Here is a 25,711-nt window from a genome sequence, read left to right as displayed (position 1 = left end):
TAATATTCTCCCCTGCCCATGGCTCTACTTCTTCTGAATTGCTGAATTATTTATTGTATTCATCATTAGTTTTCTGCTTTCCTTCATCATAACTAAACCTACAAGGCAGGTGATTTTTTTTCTTGTTTACTAATGTTTCCCAGGCTACTGTGAAGCAGTAATTGGCAAACAGTGGGTACCCTATAAATGCTTGTGAGAGTGAGTGAAAAACTATCTACAGTTCTAAAAAAGTGGATTTGGTGAATTAAGATAAGGCATTCTGCTGGGTGGTGACCTGCAAATAATACTGGTTTGTGTAAGAAAAGCAGCACAAGGCCCAGGCTACGTATTGACTATAGGATGCTTAAGAAATATTATTGGATTACTCGTTTATTACTTCATGCAAAATTAACTTTTACTGAGTGCCTATAGTGTATGCTACTTGGAGCTGGGAAGACCCCAGTGGGGGAAAAAACATGTGGAATTCCTGCTGTTAGGGACCTTGCATTCTGGTATCAGTAAGTTACTAAGAGGAAATATGTTTATAGAAAAATAACAAAGCTGTGGAAGGGGAGAGAAGCATAATTACTAGCTAATAGATATCATTAGAACTCTGTTGCCACTTTGGAGAGAACCTATCTTCAGGTCTTGACAGACTGAAGGATGGTGTGCCTGCATCCCTACCTCAGCAGAGGGGCTGAAGAATGATAAATGGACATGGGGTCCATGGTTATGCTGGACTTTTTTAGAAGATATGATTTGATTTAATGTGTAGCCAAGTCTTTTTGCAATGTATTCTTATGTACTAGGATTCTCTTTTACTTTACTATGAGATTAATACAAACTATATTTTAAAATAACAAAGGCAAAAATGGGGTTGGAACAGTAAGATTTTAGGTGACAATACTTGGCATCCCTTTTTGAATCAGCATCTCAAAGTCCTGGGAGATTTAAAAATAAAAAAAATCACCATAATGGAAACTGTCAAATAATAAAGTCCTTCTGAAACTAAAGTGACACCAAGCTAGGTGTTATTATAGAAGAGCTATGTGAACAGGATAATGGTGTGCGATTGCATAGAGTGAATTCAGAACTGAGTGGCTGCTGTATTTGGTCTTATATGAACTTATATAAATATCCTTAAATAGTTCCTTGTGGGGGAAGGGGTAGACTAAAATCTTCCCAAAATGTCACATCAAGTTTCTATTGGAAGAAACTTTGCATTTTAGTATGTCTTGTCCTAAGCTAATTTGGCTAAGTTTGTTAGATTTTCATGGTCTAAGAGAGAAATTTGCATGAAATTTTACATTTCTGAAAGTCGTGCTAATGGAATCACTGGCAAAGAAAACAGATTTTAAGTTAAAAGACCCTTCTCTGTGTTTCACTCTCCTTTCACTCTGCAGGTGAGGCCTGTTGGTGGACTATACATCCAGCCTCGAAGCAGCGATCAGAAGGAGAAAAAGTACGGGTTGGAGATGACCTCATCCTAGTTAGTGTGTCCTCTGAGCGGTACTTGGTAAGTGTGGACAGTAGGACTGGGGGCTTGGTGCTGTGGTAAAGGACAGCACATGAAATGGTCACTTTAGGGTTTATACTGCCAATTATCTGGGGAAATTGGTAATGAACAAGCCCATCCCTCTGTGTGGTGAGTTACTGACAGTGTGCAGTCACTGGCAGGGACTATTAAATTAAAAGTAGCATCTGCTGGTTCATAGCTGAGGGAGGCCTGAACATTTCTCCACTTGTTTGCTCTAGCTGATATGGATGGAAACAGTCACCATGCCAATTCCTGGAACAGTGCAAATGTGCAGCTTGTAAAATAAGCTTCTATCAAGCCCTTGCTACGTGCATGTGTGTGCTGCAGGGTGACACATTTGCTCAGGAGATGTGCAGTTGATTTGGAATTGTCTTTGGATATAATTCATGCGGTAGATATAATTCACGGGCTTTTCAGTATACAAATTCTACATTTTAAACTTTGATGTTATTCTACATTTTTTGTTGTTGTACCACTTGTATTTTCACTGTATAACAGAATTTATTTGACAGGGTATTATTCACCAAAGGAGTGGAAAAATTCAGAACCTCACAGAGGCTAGAGCTTCTAATGTCAGTTCTGCAGCTAACTACCTGAGCAAGTCATGTAACTCCATGAATACCAGCTTTCTTGCTTGTAAAGTGACGTTGTTGGTAATAACAGAATGTAGAGCCAAGATTCTTGAGAAGAGGCAGTGAGATAATGAATTTGAATATAATTTGAATTAATAAGCACTGTTCAAATAATAGCAATAGTAATGACCATGTCTGAGATATGAGGTTTACCTCCTGTTAACTTTGGAAATAAATGAACCTTATAGTAGTTAAAATGAACAAACAATTTCCAAACTACAGTTTAGCTAATTATTTAAGTTTCCAGCATTAACTTTTAAAAAGAGCTACAAAAGAGTATCCAACCAGGTTGTTAAAATGTCCCTCTCATTTGGTAATAAAGTCAGCACTTTAATTGTTCATGTATGTGGGGACCTAGCAATAGCAGAAACAACAGGAGAGACTGTGGACCCGTGATGCACCAAGTCTGCCCTCAAGAGACTTAGTGGGGGCTGCAAACTGTGTCAGCTTCCCACTACTGTGACAAAACACCTGACATAAGCCACTTCAGCAAAGGAAAGGTGTACTGTGGTCCATGGTGTCAGAGACTTTCGTCCTCAGTTGCTTCATAATTTGGGGCCTGTGTGAGGCAGATATCATGAAAGGATCATGTTGGAGCCAGCCTGCTTGCTTCCTGTGGCTGGGAAGCAAAGAGAAGGGGGCTGGAGTCCCAATGTCCCTTTCGGGGATGAGCCCCCAGTGACAAGATAACACAAGGCAATGAAGGGTATAGGGTGGGAAGACTTCAGGTAATAACACTTTGTGTTGTTTTTTTAAACATCAACATCTCATAAATGTACTGGGAGATTTTTTTTTTTTTTTAAATCTTGGTAGTGCAGCTTTCACATTACCAGCCCAAAGTCCTTCTGAAAATCAAGTAACAGGATTCAGTGGTTTTCTCCCTCTGGGCCCTGCCTCCTCAATGTTCCACCACCACCTCCCAATAGTGCCATCAGCTGGGGACCAAGCCTTCAATACACAAGCCTTCACTGGGCGTTTAAGGTCCAAACCACACCATAAACCACATCTCTGGAGGTGCACAGGCATGTGATCAGGCAGGTTAAGGGTGCTGCAGGCAAGTCCCTGGGTCTCAGTGTGCTGCTGCTTCGTCTCAAATCATTTAGTGCTTTGTCCATAGAGTACCTGGGTGGTGGGTTGAAGGGCTTTTATGGTGGACTTGGTGGGAAGATTCAGAAACAAGAAAGGGCAAATGGTAAGATAGTGAAAGGACTCTGAAGTAAGTCAGGAATCTGTGGGACCATCCACACAGAGAACACCAGATAACATGTGTGCATGTGTGTATGTGCACATACATATGTAGGGTTTTGTTCTTGTTGTTTTATTCATAGTCTGGTGAGTCTGAGGCTGGACCAACTACGTAACTAAGAAGTTTCTGCATTGGGGCTGTTGGGAAAACGAGTTCAGCATGTCAAGGTGTTACGAGGATGAGATGCTTAAATCCAAGCCAGGCCCCTGCACTGGCATAGCATGTGGCTGTCATCCTTACCTGGGAGATTTGTGCCCATGGAGAATGGTTAAAGAAACTCACGTGTTGAACCAGAATAAGAGAGAGTTGGGAAAGGAGGAGAGCAGGGAATGTAATAGGTGGTCTTGAATAAAGATCTGTTGTGTGAAAGCAATATTCTGAGAAGATGCTCGTGTGGCTAAAAATAAGTTAAAATTTGTGCCCAAACACAAATTAGTTAAAACTATGTAAAAGAAACTTGTCTCACCGTTGACCTGACAGCTGTTCAGTTGCTGGTGTCTGTTGACCCAGGAGCTGTTGCCCACACTATCCCTGGTGGCTAACCCGAGGTTACCCCATCCAACACTGTGCTGTGTGTGGAACACTCCACAGCAAGGCTCACAGCTGCTGGAATGCCAAGTTGGTCAAAATGATTCAGAAGGCTGATTTTCACCCCACCTTCTGCGAAGGTGCTTTGTGCATGGAAGGAGGCACATATGCTTTATGAAGTGGGCAGTGAAACATGTTTTCCCTGAAATAAAGCATCTTATCTCTAAGAATGGTTGTAACTACTCACCCCAATCATGCCCTTTCTTATCTTCTGCTGTTTTATATTCTGATATGAAATGATATCTTAACCCTCTTTTCAAGAATATCTAAAAGGAAAGATATTCTTTGCCCCTATTGGAAATTTTGTCTTCTTTTATAGAAGGCTTTAGCGAAGCAGCTAAGGTATGAGAGAAATGCACAGCTAGATGAAAGCAGGGCAAGTAGCTATTACTGATGGTGAATCCCATTCCCAACTGAATAAAATAAGATACAGCATATAAAACATTTATATCTGTGTTAGATGTAAAATCACCCTGGTGTGCACCAAAGATCCCAGTTTATGGACTGGCTTGTTTGCATTGGAAATGATGATTCTTATCAATTTTCTGTTAATAAAGGCATCTGTAGACATACACAGTTTTTACATTGCCAAACGACTAAGTGGAAATTAAGAAAGGCACAACCCTCCAACCTAAAGAGTGAGGGAAATTAAGACTTTGGTTCAGGGAATGCTATTTTAGGGTTCACAAAATTCTCTCCTACTCACCTTAGAAGATTTTTGATAACAAATGCAAAAGTGTTTTAACTGCACAATAAATTGCTGAATTGCCTCAAATAGCATCAAACTGAGGATAAAACAGTGATTGTAAATATTTTCAAGTTCAGCTGAATGGTAGAAACTACTCCGCTCTGTGCCTACTCACCACATGTGTACTACCAAGCTGCGCTCTCAGGCTCTATAATGCCATTCTGATTAATTTACTGAGCCTTAAAAAAATATCTCCTTGTGGGCTCAGGTAATAGAGTCATAGAATATTACAACTAGCAATCGCACCTTTTTAAAATGCCCATGATTTGTTTGTTTTTCAGAGGAACAAACTGAAGTCTGAGGGTTAAGATTTATTTACTGTGTTTTCTGTCCCTTGATGATGATTTATTCTGAATGCTGGATCACCAAGGCCCAAGTGCCTGATATGTACTAAGAGATAAACAAAGGAATGTACAATTGCATCAGCTATGGGTTGAATTTGGAGTTCCTAAAAATTCTGGGGCCATGGGTGCCTCTGGCAGTCTGAAAGCTTTATGACTTCTTGTCATAATAATTTCTTAAAATGCATAGAATAAATATGTAGGGCTACAAAAGAAACTAAAAATACTGAAGTATGGTTTAGTGAGCTTTAGGATATGAATCCTGAGAGGGGATTTGTAATGTCACTTCTGTTTCTGAGATCGTGTGCCCCAAACATAGTCTTTGGACCTGTGGTCTTGATTGACCTCATCCTCCTCCCACTGAATCTGAGCCTGTGTTTGTGGACAGTATCCTCAGATGATGGGTGTACATTTTAAAGCTTGAAAATCACTCAATTTTAGGTTAAAGGTAAGATGAGTGCCCACATCCTGATGTGTGGATTGTCCTGCCAGATTATTGTGTAAATTCTATGGTAGTTGTATTTTTCAGTGAAAGGCTGTTTTTACCTTCTACTCACATCTATTTTTGCTTTAAAGACAACTCATCTTTCTTTTGGTAACTGAAACTGTTACTGAATTTTGAATATTCAATACCATGGCTGACTTGATGCTGTTCATACTCAGATTTCCCTTCACTATATAAGCAGCAAAATTAAATAGAAGCATCCAGAGTTGCTATGCCCAGAGAATATTTTCTTTCAAAGAGTGCACATTATTTAGATCACTTCATATGACTGTAGTAGACCCTAAGGGCGTGCTGAGGACTCGAGTGTACTGATGCTTGTGTTTTATCTTCCTCTCGTGTTGTCTCAGGTGTGCCTTAGACATTACCTTCCAGCTTCTCCACCCTCACTGTTTCTCAGTGCAGCAGCTCCTCAGCACCTAAACAGAAAGTCCTTGGCATGGTGACAGCTTCTGTGCACAGGCCCTTTGATAGCTGCATCTCTCCGTGTGAGCTGTAAGCAGGGAGGGGTCTCTGCCGGACCCCCATGCTCCTGTGCCTCTGCCCACTGGGGGCCTTGGCAGAGCTTCTCACAGACAAGGGCCCTACCCTTCTGCCAGTGTCAAGGTTTCTAGTACATTAAACATGAAAATCCCTGATTTACAGAAATTTTGGTATGTTTTAAGTATTTTCACTTAGCACTTGAACATTATTGTTATGCATGTCTAAATCCAACATACAGATAAACTTATCTAGAGATGTTGTCTCCAAAACGGGAGGCCCAGGCCAGTGATTCCTTGTGTCCCCTCAGAGCTTCCACCCTGAGGATGCCCCCATCCACCTGTGGAAGGCCATCCATCCCTGCAGGCCCAGCACAGCAACTCTCTCCACAGTGTCCCCAGAGCTCTTACAGTTCACGCAGTGTTGTGGTTGAAGTTCCCACAGCATTGTCTGAATGCACCTACAAGAGTACAAGCATCTTCAGGGTACAGAATGCATTCTATTGATATTTAGCTTGATGTTTTGTACACAGTACATTTGACAAATCCAAGATGATTCAACAAATAATTATCTACTCTTCATATTGACTGAGCTTCCACTCTTGCAGTTTTATCTCACCAAAATAAAATGTAAGCATTAGTATTCTGAATTATTTTCAGATGAGATCCCAGATCTCATCTGAGTATACATATTTATATAGTGTGTGCTTTTTGACTAAGTCATTGAAATAGGAATATTTATGGAATTACTTAGAATATGTTTTCAAGAAAAATGTATGCTGTTGTAATTTTAAAAGGTGGATTGGTGTCTCCATGTACTGGTTTATTAATTAACACTGTAGATGGCTAAGGATTAGGTTATGAATCTCTGTCAGATTACAAGAGAGAGAAAACCAGATAATTACATTGTGTGATAATTGCTGTAAAGGAAAATATATTTTACTTGCTTGTGGAAGCAGATAGACTTTGATTTATTCATAACAGTGAAAGGATTTAACATACTGGAGAAGAAACTGAGTTAGTGAAGGAGTCCCAGCTGGGCTGCGGGTCAGAATGAACAGCCTGAGGTGATGGGGAGGTTGTGCAGAAGCAAGGCAGCCAGGGAAGGCTAAGGACAGGGCTAAGAGCACATGCCTGCTAAATCTGACATCTCCCCTGGGAGGCTTTTAATCTTATCAGCTGGAAAAACTGCTGATGAGGTAAGTGGACAAGTCACCGTGTCAGAAGTTTCTTGGGTTTTAGGAGAAAGAGAACAAGGGACATGTTCTTGATGAGGACCTGCATGTCCATATTTAGAACAAGGAGGCCTTTAGGGTGTTGGCAGGCCTGTGGAGCACACTTCGGTTGGCTCCTGCAGTCTATGATTGACCTTTATCTCTCTGGGATGGTCAGGTTCCTGGGAAATCACTGGTGTGAGTAAATTCTCTAAATGCTTAGGCTGTCACCAGGGTTGGGAACGTGTTGCAGAAATATTGCAGGGGTACTGGTGGTGTTGCTGAGAAGACTCCAAGTCAAAAGTGGTGGTTTCATGTAGTTTTTAAATTCTACAGGCAGTTGGGTAGTGTAGTAAAATAAGCAAGGCATTTGGCTATACTCATAATTTTGTTTCTCTCAGTTAACATTTTGTAACTCATATCTTATGTCTCAATATATTAAATGTCATTATTTAAATACATTCGTATTTTTAAGAATGAAAATCTCAAATTTGTAACATCTGAGTTTTGGAGGAAATTCATTATCCTAATTTCAGATCATGATTGAGAAATATTGCCATCTAATGGCTGATGTATCAAATTGCAGATAACAGTTCCTAAAGGATACAAACAAATGCCCAATTTGGTTCTGCCTATTTCACCCATCTCACCAACAATGATGAACTATTGCAGTATGATATGGAGAAAACTTAATTATACTTTTAAACTTCCCATCTTCTACATCATTTTTTCCATTAACAATCCTTAATACAAAAATTGTTTCTTTGTATAAATAAATTTACCTGGTGTATTTATTATTTGTGCAGTTTCTGATTACTGGTTTAAGTTAATACCTCTTAGCATAAAGCTGAAAAATACCTAAAGTCAAATAGAAACCATTACTATTGTTTCTCCTACTAGTCTTTGAATTTTTGAATGATGGGGTTGAGTAGACGCCGTCTGTGGACGTTTCCCAGCCTGCAGTGTCCAGTTAGCGCTGACAGAGCATGACACGCTGGGACTGACAGCTGTGCCCCCTCTTGCCTCTTGCTGCAGCACTTGTCTTACGGCAATGGCACCCTGCATGTGGATGCAGCCTTCCAGCAGACCCTGTGGAGCGTGGCGCCCATCAGCTCAGGAAGTGAAGCAGCCCAAGGTAAGAACTCCACTTCTGCTAGAGGGCTCATCCTTGCTGCAGGGTTGATGATCATTTGTGGAATCGCTTAATGAGTTGATCATTAGAGTTCTTTTGTGTCCAAATAGTCTCTCAAGAATTGAACAACAGCAGGGGAGGTAGAGAGGGAAGATGGGAGGGGAGGGGAGGGGAGGGGAGGGGGGATAGTAGGGGATAGGAAAGGTAGCAGAATACAACAGTCACTAATATGGCATTATGTAAAAATGTGAATATGTAACAGATATGATTCTGCAATCTGTATTTGGGGTGAAAATGGGAGTTCAAAACACAATTTGAGTCAAATGTATGAAAGATGATATATCATGAGCTATGTAATGCTTTAAATAATCAATAAAAAAAAAGAAAAACAAATAGTCTCTCAAGCAGATACTGGACATTGAGAATTTTGTTTAAGCTGCTGTTTAAAAGTGAAGCTTACATTAAGGTTTCTCTTTGCTTATTATTTATGCTGTTGTCAACTTTAGCTCATTAGTGTGGTTTCATTTGCTAGGTTTATAAGAGTTGTGTCCTCTAATGTTTTGGCCTCAGGGTATTGCTCAGTTGGCACACGTTGACATTCCTCATCTTTCAGGCTCAGGCCTTAGAGCTGCAAAACCATGGTGTTCTGCAGCAGGATTTCCAAGGGCCATGCCTTTGTTCATTTGGTTTATTCCCACTTACGTAGATTCACATGTGCCGTGGTAACATATTCATGTGTGTAATGTGGTCATGTATCCTGGTGGGGAATGTTACCAAGTGGGAATCAGAAGTTAGCCAGCACCGTCCACTTCTGTGACCTTGGCCTCACTAGACTTGTGTTTCTCTATGAAAGTAGAAGTTTGGACCAGGTGGAATGTCTGGCTACCAGCCCCAGTCACAAATGACTTTTAATCATTGCAGGGTATCTGATTGGTGGTGACGTCCTCAGGTTGCTGCACGGACACATGGACGAATGTCTCACTGTCCCTTCAGGAGAACATGGCGAGGAGCAACGGAGGTTGGTACCTGAGCCCAGCACATGGTGCTAGTTTTGTTATAGTTGCTGCCTTTTTCTTTGCATTGAAAGAATTTTCCTAACTAAGGACATGTCTGCTTGGTATGCTAGCTTAGCACAAGAGGGACCATGGGTATCCTGTCCACTGAGGTGATCCATTTCTTGGCTTTATTACAAGTTTTTTCTTATGCTTTTCTTATCAGCAGAAGGAGGGCTAGACATTCTTGTATAATTAAAACACACTAAGAAGCACTGAGCAAAATGAGTGGATTGGGCGGGGTAAACACATTAAATTCAACTACTTAAAATATCATTATTTGTTCATATGTTTTGATTGATTCTCAGAGAGGTTTAATCTCAAATTCAGTTTCAGAGTCAGAGTTCTCAGATTTTGCAAAATCATAGGATCTTCCTGTGTTATCTATAGCTTATTGACAGATAATGAAATTGTCAACTTAGCTTCATATTTTGTGATAAAATACATCTATTAATACTTTTTGACATTGAGATAAGAGTAAAATAGTCTGCATTCACTGGGAAAAATCCACAAATACTATAAAGCTGTAAGAATATTCAGGGTTATTTGGTTGCTGCTGCACTTCACAAGTTAATCAACGAATATAGTAAGGTGAAGACATAAATAATAGGTCACAGCTAGAAGAAGGCCTTATCTGGATGGTTTATTGTGTGTCTATAAATTTTTCAGTAGGTATTTCTCATACTAACATGGATACTTCAGTATCTTGTTTAATATTTATTGTACATTATTAAGAAAATATAGGGAGCGTTTAAAAAATATTTAATAATCATTCAACTAGCTCAGGAAAATCACTCTGAGGCCTGGTCCTGGGTCTTACCTCTCACCAGGCAGACCTGGATTATGGTGAAGAGTGAAATGCAGCTCCTGGGAAAATTCCCTCAACTAAAATTGCTGCATTTAGTGAGTTAGGAAGAAGATGGCAAAGGTGCTAACATGCTTTATGAAAACATGGGGATATAGAGAAGCCAGCATGGTGGCACATGCAAGTAATCCCTGTGGCTTGGGAGGCTGAGACAGGAGGATCACAAGTTCAAGGCCAACCTAAGCAACTTAGTGAAGCCCTGTGCAACTTAGTAAGACCCTGTCTCAAAAATTAAAATAGACTGGAGATCTGAATCTGTGGTTAAGCACCCCTGTTTTCAATCCCCAGTACAAAAAAAGTAGTTAATTTGAGGTGAGTACTAAGGGTCTGGGAGACATGAAATAAGAATTTGGGATATCTGGAGTCTTAGACTCAGAAAAAGCATGAGTTGAATATAAATCAGTAATGTGGTGGGATAGTTGAAGGAATGGGCATCCATTATTGTTAGCTGAAATGGAAAGAGTAGAGTGGACATGAGGGGAATGACAGCCATCTGTCACTGCTCTCAGAAGTCTGTGAAGGCCTGGAATAGTTGCATCAGGCTGGAGGGTGAGGATGGAACTCTGCAGAACACTGATACTTAGGATGGGGGCAGAAGAAGGGTCAGGAGGAGACAGGAGCATGGTGAGGAATCCAAGGAGGGCTGAAGTGTGGATGTGTTGAATGCTGTGATGTATTCATGGAGTCGGAGGTTTTAGGAGCCGTGTCAGTGTCTCTGGGTCTTCAGTCCTGTCCTGTTCAGTGGAAGATTGAAACCAAGTGATGCTTGAAATTCCTGTGGCACTACAGGGAGCTGTGGTTAGGGCATGGATCTGCTGGCTGTGTGACTCACACAGGTGACTTTCCCCCTATGTAAGACACAGTTTAAATGTTATCTCCTCTTTCACAGGATTGTTTTCACATTAAATGAGAAAATGTGCATGAATCAACTAATTTATTGATTGTCATTGTTATATTCTGATGATCAGTGCTGTGTTCCAAGGTGGATTTGTCAATCTGCCCTGCCTTGGTTCACCAACACTTTTGAAAAAAATATATATATATATACATATATGTACATGTATATATATATACATATATATGTGTGTGTGTGTATGTGTTTTATATATATATATATATATATATATATATATATATATATATATATATATATAATCTGTAATTGTAGCTATTGAAAATGCATTTCAGTGATGGGCTTTGCAATTCTAGATACCATTAGATTTATCTTTAACTTCCTCTTCATATCTACATGTGTATGTATATGAGATTACTTCTCTGTTCTCATAAGGAATATGACTCTTAGAATGAAAAGCCTACAGTGGACCATTCAATTAAGTAGATAAAATTGAAGAATGAGAAGTATAAAGGGAAACTTGATATTTTCTCCTGTACTGTCTTCCCATATTATATGTAGAGTGGACTCTGACATGCTCTATATTTCATCAATTTTTTATGTTTCTTGAGATTTTTCTAGGAAGACATCTGTCTTTAAAACTTCTAAACAACAATGAAAGTAGTAAAAATATAACTGCAGTAGCATCCACACTTCGGTGAGGTAGAGTGATTCTTGGTTCTTACTGAACCTCTTCAGTTAGTGAGATAGAAGAAGTTGAGGAGAAACAGATTCTGGTAGTTGGTAAGGGATTTGTCAGATGCTGCGTAAGTTTTAACTATGCTTTAAAATGACTTTCATTCTGGAAGCTTGAAATATGATTACCAAATTTTATTTCAAGAATAATACACACACACACACACACACACACACACACACACACACATTCTCTTCTAGATTTTGTCTCTGGATTGTATCTCTTTATTTCTTTCCCTAGTTTTTTGTGAATGTAATACAATATTAACAAAGGCATTTCTTGTGCACATATAAATTTATATTTAATTTGTACCATATGAATTAAGTATGCCATATTTAGTAATAATAAATTAAGCTTATTAAGTTTAATTAGTAGTAGTAATGCTGCTGGTGGTAGTGTATATTTTTGCAGTGCTGGGGATTGGACCCAGGGCCTTACATATGCTGGGCAAAGCTCTGCTACTTAGCTACAGCCCAGGAAGTTTAAATATACTTTTAAATGGATAAATTAGGGGGAGTATTAGATGGGATATATGATTTGAAAACCAATATTAGTGAAATATTATTTGTAATGCATTATTTTTATGTTAAAACAGTTAAAACTACGTAGCTTGTACATAGTCTTATTCGTTCAGTAAACAGTTGTGGAGTGACTATCATGTTCTAGGTTCTGGGCTTTACAGTATGTAGGAAGAGACGAAGTGTCTTCCTCAGGGATTTTGCATTCTAGTGTGGATTTTGACAGTTAAAACATAAATATGTCATTTGTAAATGCACATTTGTAAAAATAAAGCTGGGAAGGGAATGGAGATAGAGTGTTCATGTGTGCTGTGTGTTTTGTGGGAGGAGAGACACAGGTTGTATTGTATTATACTGAGGTTGTACTGCTTCCATCTTACCAGCGGTCGCTCTTGTACTTGTTCTATTACTTTCAAAAGCTGGCAATTAAGTTATAATTCCTTATATCTGGAAGTAAATTCTGTGTTTTCTTTCCAGAATATGACTCAGCAGAGAGCTGTGCTGTGTGTATTCATGACAATATTTTCACCTCTGTGTGTCTTTTAGTATTATGATGAATTAAAGAATAGTAATTGTAAATAATTGATGAGTCATGAGAGGGCTTTGATGTAATGAATTAAATATCTTTCAGTCTGGTTCAGGAAGAGAGATGAATGGTTAATGTCCCTGAACACAATTGGGCAACTAATATCCTTGCAGAGATATTGTCCTTAATCACTACATAGGGAAAAGCATTTTTAGCACATTTTATGTACTACAAAAAGGTCAAGGATGAACGTACCCATTTTGAGTGATTTTTTTATAAAGGATGTAAGGTCTCTTAGGATTTTTGTTTATTTTTGCAAGTGAAAGTACACTTATTGAAAACTTTTTTCCCATTGAATGACCTTTGCGTCTTTGTCAAAGAGCAGTTGACTATTTTTGTGGGTCTATTTTGGCTCTTTGTTCTGTTATCTATATATCTGTTCTTTGGCTAATACCACACTGTCTTGATTACTGTAGCTTCATAATAGTATTTACATAATCTTGAAGTCAGGTAGTGTCAGCCCTCTAGCTTTTTTTCCCCCCTCTCAATATTGCATTGGCTATTATGGGTCTTTCACTTCTCCATATAAATATTAAAATCAGTTTCTTGAAATCCACAACAATCACTTACTGGGATTTTGATTGAAGTTATTTAATTAAAATCATAGACCAAGTTAGGAAAAAAAATCTGACATCTGTACAGGGTTGATTCTTCCCATCCATGAACATGGACTGTCTCTCCATTTATTTAGATCAGTGATGTCTTTCATTGGAATTTTAATTAGATCCTCATGAAGATCATATATATATATATATATATATATATATATATATATATATAGTTATATTCATATTTGAGTATTTAGATTTCTTGGTGCTAATGTAAAATTTAAAAAAATTCAAATACCTGTTCATTACTGATAAACAAGAAATCAATTGGCTTGTTTATATTATTTTAGCATCTTGCAACTATTATTAGTTTCAGGAGCTTTTATTAGTGTTATTGTTGACTTTTGGGGCTTAGACAATCAAACAATGTGTGAAGTTAGTTTTATTTCTTTCATCCTAGTATGTATACTTGTAATTTATTTATTTATTAGAATAAACTTTCAATATAATCTTCAGTAGCAGTGGTGAGAGGGGAAATCTTTGCTTTATCCTGACCTTAGTGGTCTCTGTGGGAAAGCTTCTAGTTTCTCATAATTACAATGTTAGACATAATTTTTTATAGATATTCTTTATCAAGTTGAGGAAGTTCTCATCTATTCCTATTTGGCAGAGGTATTTTAGCATGAATAATGCTTTTCTGCTTTTACTGATATTATCGTATAATTATTTTTTCTTTAGCTTATTGATGTGGATTATATTTATTTATAATTATTATTGTTCAGTGACATTTTAAGTTAGCTACATTATGTATACAAAAAGAGAAAGTAACTATTTTTGCTACCATGCTTGTATTCAAGTTGCACATTTTTTTAAAGTGATAGTTTCTATAGATACCTGTTATGGCATATGTATTGTTGATCATTATTAATTATTATTATTGTTGATCATTATTGATCATTATTAATAATGATTTTTCAATGAGGAATTGAATTCTGTGGTACACCATAAATTAAAAGTAAATTTAGGAATATGAAGAATTCTACTATGTTTAATGCCCTGTATTGTAGTTATTGAAACACATGGATTCCATGTTTCAAGCTTCTGCTGCACTCTACATAACTATGCATGTGAAGATGGTATGAGCAGGCAGGGGGATCTTCAGAGGCTGGTGCCTACCTTTCTCTGTGTTTGACCTTTATATTCATAATCATCGGAATTCAAAGTGACTTATTAAATTGCCTTTTATCCTTGTTGCTTCCTGCTTTGGTGTTCAGCATTGGTGCCACACCCTAGCCTTTCTTTCAAAAAAAGTCATCCCAATGTGTTTGGACTTGGAAAGTAGGACTCTGAGGAGCTTTGTCCCAAATCCCTCTTTAAAGTCATGGACTAAATGTAAAAAGAACAAAAATAAAAGGAAAAAAGAAATGTCCCTTGGAGCCATAGCCCCAAGCTCCTGCAGTACTGTAGTGATAATTGATGACATACACATTCAGTATTAAAATAATGTGCCAAGTACTTAGAGCTTTCCTATGTGAGCAATCAAAAGTACATTTAAAAATGCCCCAAGTTTTCCTTTTATTCTTTCTTTCTTTTTTTTTTTTTTTTGGTGCAGGAGGTAGAAACTCTGAAGCACTCCGAGTTTATTTGTGTTTCGATTGGAGGGGGGAAGAATCTTCCCAATGTAGGTATTAATTTCAGAATTAAAGTTTTATTGCAATAGATACAATGGACTTTCAAACTCTGAGATTACAACTACGGGTAATCGGGGCATGACTTCTAGACCTGAGGACAGCAAACTACTGTCGGTGGGCCATGTCCTGCCAGTGACCATTTTTGTAAGCAGAGTTTTATCAGAGCACAGCCATGCAATTATTGTTCTTGTTGTTGTTTTAGTTCTGGGAATTGGACCTGGGGGTGTTTCACCACTGAGCTATATTCCCAACACTTTTTAACATTTATTTTTTTTTTATTTTGAGACAGGATCTCAGAGAATGCTAAGTTGCTTAGCATCTCGATAAATTGCTGAGGCTGGATTTGAACTTGTGATCCTTGTGTCTCAGCCTCCTGAATCACTGGGATCACAGGTGTGCATCACTGTGCCTGGCTTCATGCAATTATTTTTAACCTTGCCTGTGTTTTCTTTGTATTATAACAACAGAGTTGAATCATGTGTCAGAGACCATGTGATCTGCCTGCAAAGTTGAATATTTACTGTCAGTTCTTTTGGGGGGAGGGAAATTGCCCAGTCCTGTGTTTTGTCATAGTGGTAGTGAAAGTTGGGGGGGAGAGTGCGCATAATTCCACAGTCCTGGAGACAGATGGATGCCTGTGGTAAGGGCCAAAGGAAAGGTGACAAAACCAGTGGCTTCAGGAGTAGACATAAGTGAGAAGAAGGGAGGAAATAGCCAGGAAAAGCAGGATCCTCTTAATTTAAATATAGTAAAGCTTCTTTTCAGAGCTTGAATTTTTATCGTGTCCTTTTATTATCAAAACGTATTTTTAGAGGTATGAAATGGAATACTACTCAGCCATAAAAAATGAGAAATCCTATTGCGGATGAACCTGAGCCCAGGACGTTAAGTGAAATAAGCCAGGCACAGAAAGACACATTGTACACGGTGTCACTTATGTGTGGAATCTATAGAAGTCAAACTTATATAAGCAGAGAAAGGAATAGCAGTTGCCATGCTGAGGTGGGGGCCGTGGGGAGATGTTAGTAATCGATACAGTATTCCAGTTGGGAGGCAGATGTGCAAGAGATGTAGTGTATGAAATGGTACCATAGTTAATGAGGATGCATCATGTCCTTGAAAATTAAGAAAGTACACTTTAAGTGTTTTCACCACAGAACAATGATAAGGGGTGACACATGAATTGACTTGGTTCAGCCATTCCACAATGAATACGTATTTTAGAACACCATGTTGTACACCATAAATATATACAATTTTTTTTGTTGGTTTAAAACAGTGCATTGTGACAGGTACTAAAAAATCATGGATTTGCAAACATGTTTGGAATCATTCTATTTGTTACCTCTAACTACTTAGGCAAAAGGAGTGTGCCCACTTGGCTCAGAAGGAAAGCTGGTGGGTGGATGCTGAACTGTGCTTACGGGGACGACCATCCCTGGTCATTAGATCTCTGCATATGACTCAGCATATGACTGCTGAGGGGAAGCACATGTTGAGCTTGGTCAGGTGCACCGGGCGGGGGGGTGGAGAGGCGAGGGCACACCAGGCCCTGAGAAGCTCTCGGACCTGTGGGGGAACTACCTGGAGAGGAAGCCAAGCTGTCTTCCAAGAACTGCCAGGCTGCACCGCCTGGCAGGTGGGTTCTCCACCCCACTGTCAGCCTGAGACGGACACCCAGGAGCACCTGGACTGCACTCCACTGGAGACCCTCACCTATGCAGCTGTGTTGGGTTCCTGACTCTGCACAGGAACGGTGTCAAATGGTGTGTGGGTGAGGAGGCAGGGAGCTGATACTGGGGAGTGAAGATGCTCATTTATCCTCCTCACATGGCCCCAGCAGGCCCATATCTGAGGCCGCACTGCACCTGTGTGCACCAACATGTCCGTAATGTTACTGGTTTTAAACGGTCCAGTTCAAGCAGAAACGTCCCTAAGTCCTGAACTCCCTGTAGGGAGCATGGAATGTCATCACCTCATTAACACTGTCATCTCTGTCCTCAGAGCTAGCACTTGTTGCTGTGTAGAGACTGACAGGTCCCCATGGGTTTTGTCATTTGGTTCTTCCTCATAGAATGAGGTAAGAGTTACTGGTAAGAGTTCATTTAATATTTGGAGAAAACAAGACAGAGTCCAGCAGCTTGCTCAGGTTCACACAGTGAAGTGATATCTTCACAAAGTAATGAAATGTGAAAGTGACTTGTCAACTTTTTGATGCCCTGCAAAAAAAAAAAAGTCAAGTGAGCTCATAACCGTGATGCCATCCATCAAGAATGCCCTCTGGCAAAGCTTGCTCTTGTAAGACGGAGGGGTCTCTTATTAATAACATGTTTTATGATTCTGTACTAAAGCCCACTAATTGGAATTGTGTATCCTATAAAATTTTATTGTAAATAAATACCACATTGTCAGGTGATGAAAAGCTTGTAGGGATTTGTACTTTAATTACTATGCTAATGTAGTCTTTCCTAGGCTTCAGATCCTGAAGATTAACTATTGTAGCTGTCAAAATGCCTGCTTTTTACTTCTAAAACAAGTGATCTGACAATTAACATAAGAAAAATTGTATTTTTATTGCCAAACACACAAAAAATAGATAACTACTTTTATTTCAGTGGACAGTATTATAATAGCTATGAGAAGATGAATTGATGTTCTAATAGAAAGAATTTGTACATATAACAGAATAACCTTAAAGAGCCTCTTCAGTTTTATGAGGTCAGCTTTAAATATGAGTTTCTTAATGAAATGTGTTACATTGGAGGAAAATGGGTTATGGTAGCATAACTTATAGTCTGACACCTAGAATTTTTCAAAGAACTGTTGCATGAGATCAGTTCTTTGATTATATCTACATATTTAAAAAAACATTCCTATTGGATGACTGGTGACTCTTAATTCTTATTTATGAGGTGAAAGTTTCTTTAAAAATTTTTGATTAGAAATGATGTCAGTGTTTAGTTATTTTCACATACTTTCTTTTTGTCAGTAGCTGTAACAGTGTTTTGATACATTGCAAAAATACTCTTCAGTGAAAAGACGGTACATGAACAATTTTATGTTTTAGTATCTACTGGCTTTCGCTCAACTCTTGGCATCATTGCCACCATTTGCATTGAAATCCCTGATCATCAGCTCCAAGGGTAAAGTTGCTCATTGGTTTGTTTACCTTTTTAAACATTCTTCTTTTTTGTGTGTGTTAGCTTTCCTGTCTGAAAGAGGAACACTGTACTATAAAGATGACTGTTTAGTTGTCTGAGTTTAGAGATGGTAATACCATTTGGTAAGCTTGTTGGTTGTAAGTTGTCTTCTTGGACTCTGATTTGATATTTGATGTAGGAAAAAGGGTTGATCCCTTCCATAGAACATATGTGTTTCACCAGGTAGACCAGTTTTTAAATAAGTAGACCAGTTTTAATAATATGTGGTAGACTGAGATTCTTGTTACATTGAGGATTTTGATATTGTAATGTCAAATAGCCCTTGAAGATATGATTAGACAACCATTGGCATTCTGCTCCACCATATCATTTCGGAAGTCATAGGATTCACTCTTCAACTGGGTGCAGTGGTGCACACCTATAATCCCCACTACTAAGGAGGCTGAGGCAGGACAGTTGCAAATTTTGAGACCAGTCTCTGCAACTCAGTGAGGCTCTAAGCAACTTAGCAAGACCTTGGCTCATAATAAAAAGGGTTGGGGATGTAGCTCAGTGGTAAAGTGACTTTTGGTTAAATTTCCAGTACTAAAAAAAATCAAAGTAAATAAAAAACAAATTATTCACATCTACTGATGAAACATTTTCTAAAAATAAAAAGATAATTTAAATCATAATGACTTTCAGGATAAAGTTAAAAGTATTTTAGGTAGGAAGAAGGATTCAACTTTTCCTTTTGGCTTTTAATTGGTTGTATTTTAAATTTTTAATTAAAATACCATTGGATTTCTACACTAGTTAGAAAAGTCCATTGTTAAAAATTATAAGTGAGAAAATATTCAAATGCTAATTCTTCATTTGCTTCATTATGCATAAACATATAATGTTAATAAACGTTAATAAATGTATCTCAGAGACTCTTTTTCAATCTTAATTCCTCTACATCCTACTGTAGGTACTATTTTGATGTTTCTCATTCAGCTCCCCCTCTCTGCTCACCTGGAAGTAATATTGTGATACGTGATAGTTTTAAGGACTTAGGGTTGTGCAGGAAGCCACATCATTTGCTCTGCATCTTATTGTCTTCACAGTATCATAGAATCCCTCCTTCTTTCTAATTTCTATTGGTTTATTTGGTTCCCTGTTTATTCTCTTCAGATAGCTCTTCTTGTAATTAATTTCCCTTCCCACAGATAGCTGTGTGTGGTACAGAAGCTACCTGGACTATGGTGCTCAGGCCTTCTCTTTCCATTACGCCAACTGGAGAGTTTTAAAAGGTTCTCATCTTTTAAAAGATCTGTTTAGTTGGTAAGGAATTGGCACAGCGGTTTTAAAAGTTGTCCAGGTGATCACATATATATATGGCCATGGTTGAGAAATCTGGAGCTCTCATATAAAATAACGTTATATCATATTTTATGTATACATATTTTAAAATCAAATCTGACCTTTAGTAAAGGTCTTGTACATGACAACCATAAAGAACACTTTACGGAGTTTTCTTTTTTTGTTTTTTTGAAAAGAGAAGATTCTTGCTCATTATATTTGTTAATCATAAACCATAAAATGTGTAAGCAAATAGTGAAAAGATGACAAAAAATAACAACTTGGAAAATTAAGAAGCTCTTCTAGATAATTCATGAGTCAGAAGTTATGTCCTGTCTAAAATATAATGAAGACAACACTCTACAGAAAATCTGTGATTCATGTATCAAATGAAAAATTTTAGCCTATAATCCCTTATTAAAGAATAAATAATGAAACTGAAGAAATAGTTGCCTGAAGAGACTAAATAGGGAACCAAATAAACCAACAGTTTGCTGCCACTGAAGAGAAGCTAAATACTTGGTTCAGATGCCTTGAGGGCATCTCATAAATCGGGAAGACCACACCCATGTCAGGCTCCAGGGTGCACAAGTGAACTCCGTGAAGAGACCTTGGGAACACCCTGCTCAGACTGGGGTGCATAGAAAATGGTTTCCCTGGTATTACTTTAACCATGGTCAGCTTCCCAAGCTTTGAGAAGTCCTTGTAGCCATGGTCCAAGGGGCTTGGCTACTGGTGAAGCTGCCCACAGACCTGGTGTCATCCATATGGTTTGGTAGTGGTGCAGGATACTGGAGTTAAGGGGTTATGGGGGCTTCCACTGGGAGTTGAAAGGGAGGCCTAGGAAGTCCAACACAGTGGAGCAGGGTTGGAACCACTCCTGGCAGACCTGAGAGGCTATTTGTGAAGTTGTAAGGAAGCCATGGCTGCAGTGAGAACCCGTGAGATGCTAATGATGTGGAACATCTGCTGAGGAAAGCTGCTGGCTCTGGACAGAGCCAGCTAAGCGGAAGGCTAAGTAGGCTGTAACCAGCAAGACCCTAGGGGCAGGGCTGCCCAAGCCCTTTGGAGAGCTCGTGTCACTGCCATGTGTTCCAAATGCCAGGTGTGAAGCTACAGGGTGTGTTGGCCTAGTTGTATTTTGGCCTTGCTTTGATTTCATCCTTTTTTTTAATGCCCCTACTTCTGCTTTTTGGAATAGATATATTTACTCTGTGCCATTCAGTGTTGGATGTGTATAAGTTGATTTTGATCTTTACAGTGTCCTATAGCCAACAGTTTGACTTGAATCTCAGAGGACATTTGGACTTGAACTTTTGGTCAGTGCTGGAATTGTTATTATCGGGACTCTTAAAGATGAACCAAATGCATTTTGCATTGTGGGATGGACATGTGATTGGGGGTCATGGCAGGAGGGCATGGTGGAGGAAAGACTGTTTTTACCTTATGGTATCCAGGAGGCAGAGAAAGATGAGAGGAGCCAGGAAAAAAAATATATAATCCCTAAAACATGTCCCTGGTGACCTACTTCCTCTAGCCATGCCCCACCTGCCTGTAGCTGCCACTCAGGAATTCATTTAGGATTAATCTGTCCATTAGGTAATGGCTCTTAAAATCTTCTCTTTTTTATTTTCTACATTAATAGCAGCTTTTGTGTCATAGAGCCCACCTATTTAAATGTACCCCACATTGACTTCATTGAAATATTTGCAGAATTAAAAACTTCATGAGTTACAGTAGTCTCAAAGCATTGGTGCAGAGATCAATTTGGATAATGTATACAACTTAGCATCATATGTAGCAATCATATTATGAGAGTTTTAGAATTTGGGGCATGTAATATATATCCAAAGAAGTTCCTTTTTCATGACACTCTTGTTGATATTTATGTTTCAATATAGATAGTAGATTTGATGTCAATTGCAATATTAAAATATCAAGAATTAGTGTTACATTTCTTTGAAATTATTTAAATACCTAAAATATAATTTAGAACTCCACATGATTATAGGGTATGTATTTAAGTAATAATATATTAAACTACACCTTAACCAGTAGTTACTTGCATGGACCTACAGTAGAATACTTAGGTGTATCTATTCTTTAGGGGATGGAAGGAAAGAAGAATAAACGAGATCAGAGGGAGAAAATGACGGAGGATATGTTTAAGTCAATGTTTATTATTTTGGTTATTTTTGTTTCCAGCTGTATTGTCTTCTGTCAGGTTATACCATTTGTGTTGCTCTTTTAATTCACTTGAAAAACAGAGTCCCAAGAATGAAACATGTCAAAAATCAAAATTGGTCTTTTTTGTTTCAACAGAACTGTTCACTATGAAGGCGGTGCTGTCTCTGTTCACGCACGGTCCCTTTGGAGACTAGAGACGCTAAGAGTTGCGTAAGTAGAGGTTACAACCCAGGCCCGGCTCCAAGGGCACAGTCCACCCAGTGCTCTTGGCCTCTGCTTCCATGTGAGGTGGTCATGTTGGCAGTACCAGTGAACCAGCAAAGGAAACAGTGGTGGAGAGCCTGTCCTCTTCCCCTCTACCTGCTTTGCCTATCTTGCTTCTGGGCAGAAGACCGGAGATCATGCCGCGCTTGTGTATCATCTGCCTGTCATTAGCCTCATCTGCTTGGTAGCATCACCTCACCCAGGACCCTGCATTTCTGGAAGGATGTGCTGTGAGGATAGAGTGATGTAAGGCTTGGAGGCAGATCAAGCTGTCTGTGAGCCTGTCACAGCATCAGGTCTGAAGGACTGTGGATTTAACCTTGTCAAGGCTCATGTACAGCTGGCTCAGGAAACTGAGCATTGAACGGCAGGACACAAGGCATATCTGGTGTTCACTGTCTTTACTTACAGAGAGCTCGATCCTGAGCAAGAAATATGGATTTTAATAAAAGTCACAAATATTCATTGTAGTGATAAGATCTATAAAGACATACAAGTTCTCAGGAGTTCAAAGGCTCTCTGAAGATTGCCTCTAAGTTCCTTTGTATAAATGCAATATTGATGATAAAGGTGTAGTTTTAACCTGTCTTAAATAGAATTAAAATATCAGAATTTTTTAATAATTGGAAGACTCAGTCCTTTGTCTGAAAAACACTCAAGTTTTCAAAGTATATTACAATATCAAGAAATCACTGACAGGATTACAGACTCCATGGGTGAGAATGAGGCACTGTTATCCTCCAGATTTTTTTTTCTGTGAGATTAGATCTTATGTAATGATGATTAAAATAGTTGAGTGGTCTTCAGTTGGTTTTGTTCAGATATCCCATAGGGTAATTTTGTAAAAATTTGTGCATCTTTTGAACATTGGAAGGTGGACAAGAATTTTTTCATAATTGGTTTATATAGATTCATGGAAAATAAGTTCCAGTGGACTAAAGTAGTGACATTTTAAAATTGTACCACCACTCCTTTCAAAATATCCCGTTGATAATGCTGTTGTGATTTGATGCATACTCTAATTTATTTAAAAATACTTGACTGGGGGGCTGGGATTGTAGCTCAGTTGTAGAGCACTTGCCTAGCATGTGTGAGGCACTGGATTCGATCCTCAGCACCACATAAAAGTAAATAAAAAATAAAGGTATTGTGTCCATCTACAACTAAAAAAATTTTTAAAATTGATAGTTTAAAAAAATACTTGACTGTATCTCATTTTTTAATTTTATTTTTTACACAAATGGAGCACAGCTTTTCATTTTTGTAGTTGTACATGATATATTCATACCAGTCATGCAGACATACCTGTACATTGGGTGGTAATGTCTGTCTCATTCCATCATCTTCCCCCTCCCTCTATCTCCTCCCCTCTGTTCAATCCACAGTTCCTCCATTCTTCCCTTGCCCCCACCCCCACCCCACATTATGGATGAGCATCCACTTGAATATATCTTATTTAACAAAATGTAATTTTAAAAAGTGTATGATTTTCTTTTACCCCCTCAAGGTAGTACATTTTTGTGACTTGAAGACTTTTCCTTCTAACTGTATGATATGCCCTTGAAACAAAATGTGTACATACATTTATGTATTTTCTATTAGTTTGTAACTTTAAAAAGTTTTTCTGTTTTAGTATTAATTATTAATAACTGATAATATTGTTTCTTTGAATATAAATATACAGTTGATCAAAATCCATCTAAATATTAAAACTTTTGATAAATATTAAGTTTAAAGGTAAAATTTTTGTTGGGCATACATTTTTTTCATCTGGAAAAAGAGAGACTTTAGCAAATGTAATAAACTCAGTTTTTATAAAAGTTTACAATTCAGAAAATTTAGGGAAAGGGTCTTTTAAGTTGATAGATGTATCTTTTTTTTGCCTTGTGTGTTATAAAGATGGTAGTTTAATTAATCACATACACACTTACATGTGCATATAGTGTGAACCACACTATTAATTGCTGCTTTTGCCATGCTGTTGGACCAAGTTCTGATTGCTCTCTTAGGTGGAGTGGGAGTCACATAAGATGGGGCCAGCCGTTCCGACTACGCCACGTCACGACAGGAAAATACTTAAGTCTCATGGAAGACAAAAGCCTTCTACTTATGGACAAAGAAAAGGCAGATGTAAAATCGACTGCATTTACCTTCCGGTCTTCCAAGGTAAGAAAGAAAAAAGCTTTGGTCTCTCTGTAAATCTCATATTTCCTTTAATGTTAGAAACACAAAAAGAAAGAATGTGGACAGGTTTTATGTGTGTTTCTAAATTCCCTTTTTCTCTTTTATTCTTCTAAACTGCTGAAACTTACCTAGAAGTTTCTCTTGGTATATAGCTCTTGGTTACTTGCATACCAACACCTGTCAGGCTCCTTTTTGGTTTCCCGGGCATCCGCAGTGACAGTTATCACAAACCTTGTCACATTGCATAGCATTATGAAGATGAAACAAAACAGAATTTTTTTCCAATGTACATTTACTCCTCTACTTTTTTATGCAGATCTTTTTTTGAGCTCCTTTGAATCATTTTATGGTAATTGCATTTTTACATCTGTTATGAAAGTGGTAGAATTTGTCACATTGATAAGAATGGTATTGAACTGCTGGCTAGCTTCTCTCTCAGACAAAACCTTATGCTCCTGTTACAGCTAAAGATTTGCCTTTGTACTTCTGAGATTAGTTCATGCCCATCTGGGCATAGGCACATTCAGAATATTGTTCAGTGCCCCACCTGCCTTTTAAATTTACTTCCTAAGAGTTGCACTACTAGAAAACTCATTAAGGATTCCATCCCCGCCCCCGAATTTTGAGTTCTGCCTGAATTCATATTGCATCTACTTTAGTAGAGATATTAGATGAGGAAAAGATAAAAGTCCTCTGTATGAAGTATTAGTAGTAAGATCAAAGTTTGGATTAGTAGGAGGTTATCCAAGGACTGGAATGTTTTTTTCTGAGATTTTGGATTAGATTTTTTATTCACATTTCCCCTCTTTCTAGAAATCTGTGTGTTAGGTAATCATTGTCTAAGTATTTTGTAAGAATAAATAAATGACTCCTTCCTGCTTAGGTGAACTACAAGTTTTCCCATGTTGAATTAATTCCATTTTATTGATCTTATAATTGTATCTTTTCATGGCCTGGAGTCAATAGCATAAATCCAAATATTTATTGAAGTTTGGGGGTTTTCCATGGAACATGTGTTTGCACTTGTTTGGAGATGCCACTTGTTACCAGCAGGCTGGGCTGGCATGATGAGCTGGGTTCAAAGGAGCTGGCTGTATCAGTAACTAAGAAAAGAATGAAGAAACCACATAGCACGTGAACACTTTCTGAGAGAGTGGGACTGCTCAGTGACCCCAAAGGTCAGCTCCATGCTGGGCAGTGCTGGAAAGAGAATGTGCATCCAGACTTTTTTTATTTTATAAAGGGGGGGACACACAAAGGAGATTCAATGGAATGTACTTCACCAAAAAAGTCAGGGAATAGGGTTTCGAAGGCGGAGTCTTTCTTGGTGATGTCTTGTGGTCAG

General features: G+C 38.3%; 1 protein-coding gene across 1 annotated transcript in view; it reads left to right on the top strand.

Annotated features, from left to right (window-relative positions):
* RYR2 (ryanodine receptor 2) overlaps positions 1–25,711 on the top strand; it is a 610,498-nt gene that overhangs the window by 264,643 nt on the left and 320,144 nt on the right. Inside the window, exons 8-12 of the mRNA XM_081299889.1 lie at positions 1,383–1,495; positions 8,302–8,401; positions 9,320–9,416; positions 22,054–22,128; positions 24,192–24,348. Coding sequence (XP_081156015.1) covers positions 1,383–1,495; positions 8,302–8,401; positions 9,320–9,416; positions 22,054–22,128; positions 24,192–24,348 — 542 coding nt within the window. The remainder of the gene's footprint in view (positions 1–1,382; positions 1,496–8,301; positions 8,402–9,319; positions 9,417–22,053; positions 22,129–24,191; positions 24,349–25,711) is intronic.

The sequence above is a fragment of the Spermophilus citellus genome (genome assembly GCF_964194105.1).
Source record: "Spermophilus citellus genome assembly, chromosome: 6".
Lineage (NCBI taxonomy): Eukaryota > Metazoa > Chordata > Mammalia > Rodentia > Sciuridae > Spermophilus > Spermophilus citellus.
Note: the sequence above shows the minus strand (reverse complement) of the source record. Positions and strands in the feature narration are given on the sequence as shown.